We start from the raw sequence: 14,262 nt of genomic DNA on the forward strand, positions 1-14,262 counted from the left end.
TACGGAGCGTCCACACAGCAGCGTTAAAAAAATCTTCTAACGCTTCTGCCCATTCACTTTGAATGGGGTGACGTCACTTTGCCTCACTTTTCGCCGAACTGCATTGTGGGCAGCAGAGCGGAGATTTTCAGGATTTTCAGGATTCAAAGATGAGCAATGTTCAACTTTTGAAGCTGAGGTGGAAGCGTCAGCCAATCAAATCCCGTTTATGCAAATCTGACAGTTCAAGCGCTAGCCAATCAAACCGCGTGTAAGCTGGGAGTGATTTGGTTCATTTCCTCATATTCCAAAAAATGGAGGAGAAATTAGCGGCAGGGAATCACCCGGTGCTTTATGACCAGTCCCTATTTACCTACCGGGATACAAACCGGAGGAGCCAGGCATGGAGGGAGGTGGCAGAGACAGTGGTAGGTTTTCGCCTGTTTGGGGAGTTTATATCCAGTTTACTTCGGGCTTTTTTGCTTTGTATGTCGGGGGCGGGAGATTCATGTGATTGGTTGTTGGTCGCGTTGCTCGCAAAAAATCCCCAAGCTTCAGATACGCCCACCTCCAAGATTGTAACGCTGCTGTGTGGACGCTCCGTTACCTTTAAAAGTCCATCACAAACGGTCTATTATGCAGCAACTCTACTACGCTGCTAGTCTTTGCCGCTAACTTCCGGAAACTATTGAGAGGCTCCACGATCCGCCATTGCTGTAAAAATGGTCCATTGGAGTGAACGGAGATGACGGAACTCTCTCTCTATACGGCACTGGATCTATCTAGTTAGCCATCTTACGTTAACTACTTAACTACTACTTAACAAGCTAGCTAGCGATTGTTAGCTATCTTGTTTGTTTTGCCAAATTGATGGCTCACATAGTTTAGAATTATTATCTAAAACCCAAGGTTAAACTTGCCTGTGTCTACCGTTATGGCAGAGAGAGCCATAGTTCATTAAAAAGCTTAAAACGGATTCAAAGGCAAGTAAAGCTTGATAAAGCTGGCAACGCTATGCAAAGTAATGGCACTTCCGCTCTAAATTTCCAAACAGACAGCTGATGCCGCTGTGGTTCATGTCATATTTAATTAATGGAACTAAAAAGAAAGCTCTGAGAAAAGATGTCGCCCAATGAACGCCATTAGCTATTACTGGCAGCTTGAGATTAAAACGCGAGAGGAGAGGAGGTGAGGAAAGGTATGTAGTGACTGGAAAATGGGAAAGACCTAGCTTTTGTCATGTATCTTCCTTTTTTGTTATGGGTTGCAGCTGCTACTAATAGCAGCTACGTGTTTGAAGAGTATTTTATTAATCATCTCAGCCAGTCATAATCAAAGAGCACAACTATCCATTTTATAATTCCTGCATCAGTACCTTCAGAACTATGAATTCTTTTTTTTCAATTGGAATCAGGTCCTCCACCCTTTTAAAAAGTTTAAATTAATGATTTAAAATGGTGTGTTCAACAACAGAAACCATCTATAGAAAAAACTAAAACACAAAAAAGTACAAATATTACCACACAACTGATCTCAGAAAATTACATTAAAACCCATATTTTATTGTAAGTATAGCAATACCATTTACATATTAAATAACACTATAATAGAATGCTTTGATATAAGGAACAAAACAAATCCATAATTAAATCCATAGTCTTATTTCTTGTTACAAAAGAGGAAGGAACTTTCCAAAACGGGCCAATGGTGAGAAAATGATCCAGAGGAAAATAACTGAAAACAAAATGAAAGGGCATAACATCATAATAATACAGTGCCCCGACATTAATGAAGGGCGTGAATATGACAACTGGCATGTCATGACGACCACAAGCTGGACTCACAGACACCTGGCTTCCACTCGACTCACCACAGTCGATGCTATGAGTGGCTCCAGTGGAAAGTAAAGATTTAGAAAAATTGTGATACAGACCAGGTGAATGTCAGACTATAAAACCCTGTCAGAGCCTTGTCAGGGAATGTTACATCAATAAATGGTAAAAAAATAAAAATAAAGCTTGGAGAAAAATAATCATAGACAAAAGAGAAATACAGAAAGTTTGAATGACATAATTTAAAATGTGATCAAATACAAACATAGTCTCCAGAGAGGATATGAGTTATGGAGTCAACGAAATATTTGTACATTTATTATGACAGCGCAGCTTTGTGTGCGCTTGTGGCACTATTTAACATGTTTAATTCGGAATGATCACAATGATCAAAATGGCTTGAATATGGTGAATGGGAAACTGAATAACCATCTTAAGGTCCGGTCACACCATCATTTACAACAGCAACATATTTTAAATATGTTCATTTTACTTGATCAGTACATTCGACATGCTCATCCATGCTGTTAAGCAACGGCCTAATCTGTCAACAGTGCTTAACTTTGAGGTATTGAAGATTCAAGGAGTTCAAAATGAAGGGCCAATATCATATTTGCTGTGATAGAACATCCAATTTGATTCACACTACTCTGACAACCCATGGTGTCAAATCAGTCTGGCGTGGATAGTATTTGCTTGACTTAAACACTTTATATTATTGTCCTGATCACAACTGCCAAATATTGCTAGCTTCTTTTTCTGTCCAGCAGTAGCACTGCTATTGGCTAGCTGACAGTAGCTCATGGTAGCTTTTCAAGGATTTGCAAATGAATGTTGCTGTGCCACTTTCTGGTATGACTGAACACTTTTGATAGGCAGTGTGTGTACTTAAAAATAAAGAAAAGCCCCAAAAGCAGTAAATGTTTAGTTGATGTCTCCATTAAGACAGTGAGTTTTGCTCATATAGCCCCCATTTCAAAAGGAGGTAACACTGCAAAAGAACCAGGAAAATAAATATCTCTATACCCCAAACAGTTGTGTAACAGTAACTACATGACTATGATGCTGAAGTTAAAGCAAACAGATATTGAAGTGAGACTATGAAGCATAATTTCATCAGGACACTGATACAAATACAGATATAGTGTGAGGTGTAAGAAGGTGAAGCGAGCATTCAGTCAGGAGAGAGAAGTCGGCAGAAGGAGAGAAGATTGCTAAACCTCTTTTTCTGCACGGGAAGGAGTCATGTCTTTGGTAAAAGTTTTTCTTTGAATCAAAATACATTTCCCCCCCTCACATTTGACACATCTGTTTTGTGCTGTGTGAAAAAAACACTTTAACATTTTCACTTGGAATGCAAAGCCACAAGTGTTAATTTAACGCCATGGACGGTACAGAATATCAGCGGCTAAATTAGAACATCCTCTTGTCAAAGAAATGTGGAACTGAGAGGAAATATGAGTGTAAGTGTGCATGTAAGGGGTTACTGCAGCTTAATCAGAACACATTTATTGTAGGCCACAAAACCACAAAAAAATACATCTCTGGAGAAAAGGGAGTGAGGAACGGAAACTATGTACACAAGGCTTTGGAGGTTGGAGCGGGTGATCAAACCTCTGTCAGCGAGCACGGATATGAAACGGACCTTCACCTATTCTGTATTCTTTAAATGCAGGTTTGGCTAGTTACTTGCTTAAATAACAGATAGTGGAAACACATTGTTGGTGAGCACTGGATTTCCAGTTTGTGATACATAGAAAATGATCCTCTCAGGTCTGTATGCAATAGCAATCGAATAAAAATTCCTGGGTTTTAATCACATAGTGGATTATCTTGTCTAAGTACTCTTGATAAGAAAATGTGTGAGTTAAGAAAACTCAAGCTTTTGTTTGTGTGTATATGGCTGGGTAATAAAAAGGGCAACAGTTTGTCATGCCAGATGGTCAATAAGAAGTCTTAGTAGGCTGCTTATATCATTATTATTTTTGAAATGCAAAACTTTAAGGTTAGAATATTTAATGTATTCTATTTGTACTAACTTGATTTAAGACACAATAGCATTAGTTGTTGATTTGCATTGTCCCTATCAAATATAATAAGTGAAAAAAAAGCTGTTACAGGCCGTGTGGATGGAAGATGAGAAGTTCAAATTAATTTAAATTAAGTCAAGATTAGACAAGTGGAATCTAAAAGCATGTTGCTTCAGCTCTTCATAACCCTAAATGTAGCAGCTGATTGTGATTGATCAGAAAATAATTCACAAAAACAGTTATGGTAGTCTGGCTAAAGGCTTCCGATTTGTGAATTAAGGAATATCTATTCAAATGTATAGTCAGATTGTTCTGTCTTGTGTGGTTATCACATATGTATGTTAAGAACCTTTAAAGCAGAAGAATGTCCATTCAGATGTCCTGAGTGCAAATAAAATGTAAAGATTAAAACGATTAAATCACCTAAATCTGCAGCGGTGAGACTTCAGTAAAATCTGGACTGGTCTAACACTGAAAATCCTAAGACTGTTTTAAACCCTGATTCAGATATCTTAAGGTCCTTACACACCAAACTGACACCAAAGAACACCAAAGAACACGTCCCGACGGAACGTCGCCTCACGTCTCTGCGTCTTGGCCATGTTTCGCACTGGAACACACCGCAAAGACTTCAGCCGACGGCCAAGTAGCACGGACGAACTGCGCATGCGTGAGTGGCAATAACTCTCCTTACCAGCAGGCGGCGGTAGTGTATATTCGTCATTCAAAAGAGGCAACAACCGGAAGACAGACTGCGTGATAACCGAGAGAAGAAGAACAGACTGCGTGATATAAACAAACAACAAATAGCGTGTGCGTTCCATTTTCACTCTACAGCGAGAAGCTCATGGGGCTTTCCCGAACCTGTGTCGAAGCTGGAGTTAAATGAAATCTCAGATTTGCCTTCTTAATAGTTTGTTTGGGTCCCTCACTTCCGTTTAGCTTCTCATGCACTGATTCGCTAAGCTGAACAGCCAATCAGAGTGATTTCTTTGGCCGACAGCCTCCCGATTCAACATGTCGAATCGGCGGCGGAAGGTGTCGGCACGGCCGAAAAGACACGACGGTGCAGTACACACCAAGACACACCAATCTGAGTAGGGCGACACGACGCTCATCGACGGCCCGACATCTATCGACGCCGAAAATCGGCTTGGTGAGTAAGGACCTTTAAACCTAACCTGTTTGTTGCATAGAGCTTGTTTTCAAGTCTCCTGTCCCCTGCACATCAAACTGATTCAACCCTGTAAAACTAAACACAGGAACATGTGAGGAACTGAGGGTCTCTGTGGTCTCAATCCGTGCTTGTCTGTCAGAATGAATTGATGAAAATAGAAATTATTTTCAAAGAGATGGGAATCATTGCATTATCTGTTCCAAATGTGAAATAATGTGTGTTCTATGTGTTTGATTTCCGATGAGATAGCAGCATACAAGAAGGTAGAGGACCGAGAGAGTCCGCTTCCAGAGGGCTGTGATCAGCTGTGAGAACCGGAGTGGTAAACTATCAGACGAGGTGGAAATCAACTGGCCTGAGGCGGGAGGCCACAAAGGACATGTACAAAAATCACCAAGTTATTATGATAAGGATATATTTGTATATGTATACATACAGTATTTCCATATATTAAAAAGCATAATATGAATTATACAAATAAATTATAATAACATTTCACAGTAGCAGTTATTACACCACCTTAGGTTGATTAACATGAGTGGGACTGGATAATAAAAGGGAAAGTGAGAAGAAAACCAGGCAAAAACAAACAAACGGTGAAGAGCAAAGCAACTTTTAAAAACAAGTGCGACTTGTCTGTGGTCGGAGGTTCCAAGATCTTGGTTCTTGTGGTAAATAAATGGTGATATGAGTCGAGTGGATAAGGAGGGCGGAGGAGGTCACGCTGAGCTTTGTGTCACTGAGGCGGACAGTCTGTGCCTTCCTCCGTCCGCAGACTTTAAACCAACTGGCAGAACAATGTCCTTCACAGAAGCAGTTGATTTGATACGGGCCAAAGCAATGGAATGTACAAATAAATCAGAGCTCGAGTGGAGAAAAGCCAAGTGAGTCAGCTTTAGTATAGGCAGTAACACTGACATTATATAGTGCAAACAAGAAAAGACAGAAAAAGTGTTTCCCGTTGCCTAACGACGCTGTGGTGAAACTCAAAAACTGGGGTGCAAACCCTTCAATAGGAGAACATTAAGACATAAAATGGCGAAAAAAATAAATATCAAAAACTTTGTATCAGTGTAAAAAAGTAATCAGGTTATTCATTTTAACCAAGAGTCTGGCAAAAAGGCCTCAAAAAGTCTTGCTCACAATAGTTCCTTGACGTTTTACAAAGATAAGTGCCTCCATTGTGGGCTCAGGGACCCACAAGAGGCCCCCCAGGGCAACTAAGCTTCGGGCCCCCAAAGGGCCGCTCTCAGACCAGTGACTCCATGCTCTCTGCCTGGTCAGACTGGTCCGACATGGACCCCAGGGTCCCATTAATGTCCCTGTCCAGAGTACACAGGCTGTTTTCCTTGGTGCTGTCGAGGCTGAGCAGAGCTTTGTATAGGTACTGGTACTGGTTCTGTTGGGGGGGGAGGACAGGAAATACAATTAGCCACATCCTGTAGTCATACTGCAGCTGGAGGTTTGCTTCATGAGAATGTAAAGCGGCCCTTAGCCTTGATTCTGTCTGTCAGAGATCCTGTTTTCTCCTTCTCAGCATAATCCTAGCAAACGGCTAAGTGGATTTCAAAGACCATCAACCGCTCAGCTCTGCCAGTATGGAAACTTTGCTCAGTTTCATGCTAATTCATGTAAAAATAATCCAACCTGGTGAGGTAATCAAACATATTTTCACTCTGCATTGTTGTTTGTGAGCTGCACAGCTTGTCACACATATTTATTTTTCCACTTAAATGATGTACTTACAATTCTTTGGAACAATATGCATTATCCCATAAGGGCATTGTAAAGGAACAGTCTGGGCTTCGCCTGGTAAAGCGGTAGATTTGAGTTTGTTCTGGTTTAAGTTGATTATGATTATTATTAAAGTGTGAATTAATGATGCATGGGGGTGGGGCCTGTCACCTTTGGATTCCTAAATCAAGTTGTTTATGATGTGCACCAACATCTCATTTAATAGACTATGCTGTTATTTTCTGGGTTCCACCATCATTGATCATTTCAATAGTTTATAATTACTAATCTCTAAGGAAATGTTTAATTTCCTAAGAATTTACAATTAGGTATTTCAGACTCACAATGTCTGTGAAGACTCCGGGCCTCATGAGGTTGATCATCTTGGCCACCTGGTAGACGTCGGCGCCCCCCTCGCTCTCCAGCTGCTGGGACAGAGTGGTGAGGGCGCACAGCGTGCCGGCCGACGCTGCTCCCACCCTGAGGAACACAAACCAGCGTTAGCATGCAGCTCCTAATATGATAAATAACATGTCCTATACTAAGTCTGTAATAAAAAACGTCATATATGTCTTTACATTTGTTCCTGAGCCAGTGGCGCCAGCAGGGGGGGGCCATGGCCACCCTGATATATTTGTTGGCCCCCCCACTGGCCACCCCACCACACACAACCCCTCGCCAGTCACGTATGCGTAGTAGTTTATCTGATATTTAACAACAAATACACAGCCAGCGAGTCGCTTGATTTGAACTTCCAACGCTCATACTGCAGCCCCTCCCTCTCCCACTGCTACCATGGTAACACTCTGATACTCGGCGCACCACTCTGAGATTCGCACAGACAGCAGCAGGTTGTAGCAAAACGTGTGTTTCTTTCTACTGACTGGACTGGAGTTGACAAAAATCCACCAGACTTCTAGAAGTCGTATACGTTCGTTGTTAATAAAAAGGAGCTGTGGGAGTACTTATTCATAAATCACCTAACACATGTATACATAACACAAAACAAGGTTCTTTTAAATGTTGTTTGAAGTTAAATGTTAACTATCCGTATTATATTCACTTCAGATGAATAGTATCAGAAAATGTCAAATAAGAAACCAAAGTATATCAGTAGGTGGTTCTCTTTGCCATTGTTTTCATCCAGTCTATACTTTTACAACAATTAAATTGTTGGTATTGGTGCATAGCCGCGGGAAGTAGGGGTGCTGGGGGTGCCGGTTAGAATCTGGAGAATCACAGAACGACCGCTCGGTTCGCTCACGGCCGGCACCGCCCTTAATGTGTTTTTAAACGGCATCATTGAAGTTGCGCTGACAGGCGACAGAGGTCCACCGTGTCCCCGCAGCGAGGCTACCCCCCCCCCCCCCCCCCCCGTTGACAGTTCACTAGCACCCCCCCCCGTTGACAATTCGCCGCACCCCCTAAGTAAAATGACTTAGGGGGTGTCATGAATATCATGACATCCCCTATGTGCCACCCCAAGATTTTCAGTGGCCCCATTTGGCCACCCTTATGAACAATTTCTGGAGGCGCCACTGTCCTGAGCTTATCGTGTTTAAAATCCTTGCAATGTTTCATCTGTGTACAGCTGACATATTCCTAGGAGGGTATATTAAAAATGTAATTAAAATGCAAAAAGTCCATATTCCATGAGTCCATTTATAGATAGGAAGTATACCTGAGAAAACCTGCTTCCTGTAGCTACATTCATGTAATCTAAAGGCTTTTCCACATCTAGTGGTTTACATCCTCGTCAGCAGTTGGTGCCTTCACTGAGACAAGCTATAAAACACCTATTGTTGTGGTGCTGAAAACAATAGTAATATGCATTTAGAAAAGCTTGTAATGGCCATAAAGTTTCAAGTTTTTTATAGACGACAAGCCAATCCCAGATAATGACCGTTGTCATTTAATTACTTTGAACTCTCTTTATAAACTTGAAGATGAGATGTCCTTGAAAGCAGCTCAGCCAGGGAGTGAAGCCCCTCACAGATCAGGCCTGTTAGCTGTGACATTAGACCTTTATTAGCGAGAGAATCCACCTGAGGACGACAGAGAATGTGTCTCCCTGGGGCTGGGGTCTGCAACCTTTTTGATCAAAAGAGACATTTTGCCCCCTTTTCCACCAATTTTTTTTTTCTGGAGCTGCAAAACATATTTGATAGCTTGATAGCTTATAAAGTTGTATATATTGTTACATCATAGACAAAAACTACAGTTTCTTTGCATTTATAATTTATTACATTATAGAAAACTGTTTACCTCTAATAATTAACCAGTTAAACAAAGAACTCTTATAAGGAGAATTAAAAAACAATACACAGGCCTATTTTAAAATAAATCAACACAGCACTTGGGGAGTCCTCTGCACATTTGAAGAAAATGAATATAATTAAAATGGGCCCACTTTGAAATAAATAAAACCTATAGCTGCACCCTAAAAAGAGTTAACTGATTGAATTATGACTGCAGATCGTCAGCTGTCTTCCTCTTCCGTGTTTCTCCTCCAATGCGTAAAGGCTGCAGCACCTTTGACAACTTCTCTCTACATATCAAACATACCGGTAAGCCAGCATCGTTTGCTGTGAAAGCAGATAACCAGGGGTGCACATAACTTTCTCAGATGAGTACCTGGAGTCAGTGTTTGGTACTCCAACTTCTGGCTCCGCTCAAAGTTATTTGATGAAGCCCTCTGTATCGCGAACGTCAACGGGGGGGGGGTCACTCTCGTGACCACAGAGCGTGAACGTTGTGATCAGCTGTTTTAGCGCAGTTCTCCAGTGAAGGGGGGGAGTCTCCCTCCGCAGCCGGTTGGCGTAGTTTTGGCACAATTCCGCTGTACAGACCGACGTTAACAGCAGCCCTGTCTGTGCACACGGAGACCGACTCTGTCGGCCGGTGATCTAACCGCCTTCTGGAAAAGCTTCACAAGTACGTCGGTACGCAAATGCGCTTTGTGACACAAGTGACGGTACGCATTTCAGATTGTTGCCGCGCATGCGTACCTGCGTACCAGTTATGTGCACCCCTGCATATAACTCTAACCACGCAGAATTAAACCCTCTGTGTTCCTTCCATACTTTTATTTTCTTTGATTTATCCATAGTTCGCTCATCGAGCCGGGGGTCAGGTTATTCGCCTGCAAGAAAAGGCGCTGGTGCGGGACCGTAGCAGGATGTGACGCATATTTTAGTTGACCTAATTAAAACCGTTTTTAAAAAAAAATGATGTGTCACAGTATCACCTCAAAATACAAGATACGAAACATTTTCAACCGTGCAACATAATATAAATAATCCTACAAATATTTTTATTTTATTTCCTTCTTATTTTGTTAGCTAAGGGAGCCAGAGTAGAGGGCTTAAAGAGCCGCATGCGGCTCGAGAGCCGCGGGTTGCCGACCCCTGCCCTGGGGGAACGCCGGGTTTCCTTCACAATGTAAAGGGTCTCTCTTCCATTAGCAGCCCTGTCAGGAGCGCAGCAGAGAGCTGCTAACAACCATGCCTGGCTGAGTAATGAGCTGCAGACAATTAGGACGCGCCTCTAACTGACAATCTGCAAGCTGGCTGCACCATGGCAACCAGATGAAGTGCTCAATTAGTCTCTTCTTGAGGATGCGACGAGCAGTCTTCATTATTCTAATGAATAAACATGAGCAGAGCTGCTGGATAAGAGTGTCCTTCAAGCACACTAATGTGTGTCAATACTAAAGACACTTTCATTACGTTTAATTGGGAAGTTTCTTGGGGTACCTGTGTTGGGAGTCTGGGGGTTGGAGGGTTGTCACTGGATGTTTAGAAGTGAAACAACATGTGTCCTAACTAAACCTGCAGGACAGTCAGGCTGACGAAGTCTCTGTATGCCTGGGGGGCCATTATGTTTTTATCCACATCATTCACATCATCAACTTTGTTCACAAAATAAATAAACTTGGGAGTGCCAACCAGAGATGTAATTAATATTGGGGTTAACAACAACAACATGATCTACAATACAAATGTTATTAAATAATATGGGAGCAGTAAATAACTCCTGCAGTGATGTATTTTAAATCTTTCAGCAAAGATACAGTTATCTGTCAACATCATACCTGAAATTACATCTGGGTTTAGAAACCCAATACTTTCTAGAGCACCTGCCAAAATGTCACTCAGTATTATTCTCCCCTTGTCCTAAACTTTCAGACAGACAGAATATAAATGTATATTAAATGTAGGACTCACTCATCATGGACGATGGTGGGCCCGTCGCGGGTGGACGCCTCCTCTTTAATGACGTTGATGAGCTCAAAGGTGCTGCTGAGGGGGGCGTCCGGCTTTGGCCACTTGGGACACTGAAAGTGACGAACTTCTAAAACATAGTCATCCTAATGAACAAACAGAAAAACAGCAAGAGAGATACATTTAGACTCAACCTATGGATGTACAACTCATTATGTTACACAAGCTTTGACTAACAATGTAAGGGAGATCTTCTGTGTTTCTCAAAGGGCCGCACAAGTTTTGTTAACACTGAAAACCAATCATTCATAGATACATTGTTGCTTGTTGGGGGTTTATTGGTACTTTAGGAAGGTGTCTGATGCCCCTTTTCCACCAAACCGGTTCCAGAGCCGCAGTTTCAGGACCGCAGTCCTGGGACCCTAGTTTTTCGTGACACTGCCACCTAGCGAGTAGGATACATGAATATGAACGACAACGACAACATAGTGTGCACAGAGTGTGAGTAATGTGAAGTGCTTTTAAAGTTTTATTTGTTTAACATTAATAACAATTCTGGTGTCTTGAAATGAAGTGTGATTAGCTAACGTTAACAATGATAGTCTTAAGGCAATACAAACAATAATCTGTTAGCTTATGATAGCTTCTAACCGTATTAAAGGCACTAAAAACAATTATTCGTTTGCTACTGTATAGCTTTCGGCAAAAATAAACTGTTAGCATATTTGATTATTTGTTTAATGAAACTGTAGCGTGATTTTGGCAAGCCCAACTAGGTGTCCTACATTAATTGTTGATTTAATCACTAATTACAGTAAGAGTGTGAGTAATGTGAATCGTGTTGTTTGTTTAAAGTTAACAACTATTCTGGTGTATTGAGTCATCTGTTAGCCTATGATGATGACTCGCTGCAAAACCAACTGTTAGCCTTTTTGTTCATTTGTTTAATGAAACCGGGTGCTTTCAATGCGACCATCTTTTTAAGGACGTTGGCACAGGCTACCGGGGAAGTGGACGGCGAGGAATCTTGGTGGGTTTTTACTCCGAAGAGGGCTTCTTCCCGGGGTACTGCAGCTGGAGCTGTTTTCTGGTGGCTGAGGGAACAACAGACCCCGCCTCACCCCAGTGAAGAATCCTCAGTGTCCTCTCCACTTTCAGAGGAAGGGTCAGAGGAACTCAAAGACATGCTGGACTCCAGAGGTCATTCCGTGTTAAGGAAATTGTGCCCGTCTTCTAAATAAATAAAAATGTATTCTGCACTGAAATGCCTCTTGGTCAAACTGCATGTTTATCTTTGGCAGCCAAGGTGCATAAACACACTAAGAGTTGTTTTGGTTTTTGAGTAATCAAGCACCTCTTCAAAGACACATTTGATTTGATTTGATTTATTTTGAACGTGTAATACAATAAAAAAAAGTGTTTATAATAATAATAATGAAATGAAACAAGAGAATTATGATACTGTACAAACGTAAGCAGTATCAAATTGATAAGCTAAATATTATTGACTTACAAATGATATATAAACAAATGATCTACCTAATTACACATCCGAAAAGGCGTGGGAAGGAGTTTACACGTATTTAACCCCACCCCTTCTCCCAAAAACTAAATTCATATTTTTGTTTCCATTTAACAAAATATACATCTAAATGTATGTCTACATACTATATACATTTACAATTATAAATAGATTATATCATTCTTACTACAATATATATATATATATTTACGTTGTATGTCAAATTTGATAAGACAAATATAAAAGACTATCTTTTTACATCTGACATACACAATAGATTTGTTATTAAAAAACAAAAACATAATAACAACAAATTGTTGTTAATAATAATAATTTAATTTCTGTAAGAAAATCATATTTTCATGCATTTTTAGATCGTTAATAATAATAATAATAGATTTATTTTGTTAGCGCTTTTACAGGTGCTCAAAGACGCTTTACAGATATAGTGAAAAGAAAAGAACAACAAATAAATATATATAGTTAAAGTTAAAGTTAAATAATACAATACAATACAATACAGTGTTTTGAAGGTGGTGAGGTCAGTGCAGTCTCTGATGGGTTGTGGGAGTGAGTTCCAGAGGGAGGGGGCAGCGACGGAGAAGGCTCTGTCCCCCCAGGTCCGGTGCTTGATGCCGGTGGGGATGGATAGGAGGTTGGCTTCTGATGAGCGGAGGCAGGGGAAGGGGTGTGGTGGTGCAGCAGGTCTGTGAGGTAGGGGGGGGGGCTGATTGTTGAGGGCTTTGTAAGTAATCAGGAGGACTTTGAAGTCGACTCTTTGACGGACGGGGAGCTAGTGGAGGTTCTGGAGGACAGGAGTGATGTGGTCTCGGGAGCGGGTGTGGGTGAGGAGGCGGGCAGCAGAGTTCTGGATATGTTGGAGTTTATTGAGGAGGTTGGATGGTATGCCGTAGAGGATGCTATTGCAGTAGTGGAGTTGTGATGTGATGAATGCATGAATCAGGGTTTCAGCAGCAGAGGAGGAGAGTGATGGGCAGAGACGGGCAATGTTTTTGAGGTGGAAAAAGGCAGTCCTGGTGATGTGATTGATGTGGTGATTGAATTTGAGCTGACTGTAGAAGATGACTCCGAGGTTGCGGATGTGGGGGGGGGGGGGGGGATAGAGTGTTGCTGTCAATGGTGAAGTTGAAATTCTGGATGGCTTTGGTACGGGATGGGGGGCCGATGATGATGATGTCTGATTTGGCACTGTTCAGTTGGAGATAGTTTGTTTGCATCCATGCTTTTATGGAGAGACAGTTGGTGAGAGTGGAGTGTGTTGTGGGGGTGATGGTTTTTGCTGAGATATAAAGTTGGATGTCATCGGCGTAGCAGTGAAATTGAAGGTTGTGGCGACGAATGATATTGCCAAGGGGGAGCATGTAGAGGATGAAGAGGAGGGGGCCAAGCACCGGACCCTGGGGGACGCCTTGGGACAGAGGGGCAGTGGAGGAGGTGCAGTTGTTGATGTTGAATAACAAGCATTACAATGTCTAAAGAGACTCGCTGTGTATGAGACTCAATACTCGCTGGTTGTACTTTTGCGGGCATCCAATTCCCTAGGTGGCGATGTTGCAAAACAACTAGGGTCCTATGAGTGCGGTCCTGAAACTGCAGTCTACGACGCTGCAGCTTCATACTATTGCTGGCTCTTCCTGTTTCCACCGCAGCGGAGCCGCCTCTAAGCACCGAAAACCGGTTCTTAGCTGGCCCCACTCGGCTGCCCGGCAAGAACCAAGAACCAGGAACCAATACTTCACGCTTA

At 41.9% G+C, this 14,262-nt stretch overlaps 1 protein-coding gene across 1 annotated transcript in view; it reads right to left on the minus strand.

The window, feature by feature from the left end:
* Window positions 1-6,267: 6,267 nt before the first annotated feature.
* Window positions 6,268-14,262, minus strand: part of LOC117493894 (receptor-type tyrosine-protein phosphatase gamma-like) — a 537,521-nt gene continuing 529,526 nt past the window's right edge. The window contains 3 exon segments of the mRNA XM_034144481.1: window positions 6,268-6,417; window positions 7,097-7,232; window positions 10,979-11,121. Of these exon segments, the coding sequence (XP_034000372.1) occupies window positions 6,268-6,417; window positions 7,097-7,232; window positions 10,979-11,121 (429 nt within the window).

Source organism: Trematomus bernacchii, unplaced genomic scaffold (assembly GCF_902827165.1).
Source record: "Trematomus bernacchii unplaced genomic scaffold, fTreBer1.1, whole genome shotgun sequence".
Classification (NCBI taxonomy): domain Eukaryota; kingdom Metazoa; phylum Chordata; class Actinopteri; order Perciformes; family Nototheniidae; genus Trematomus; species Trematomus bernacchii.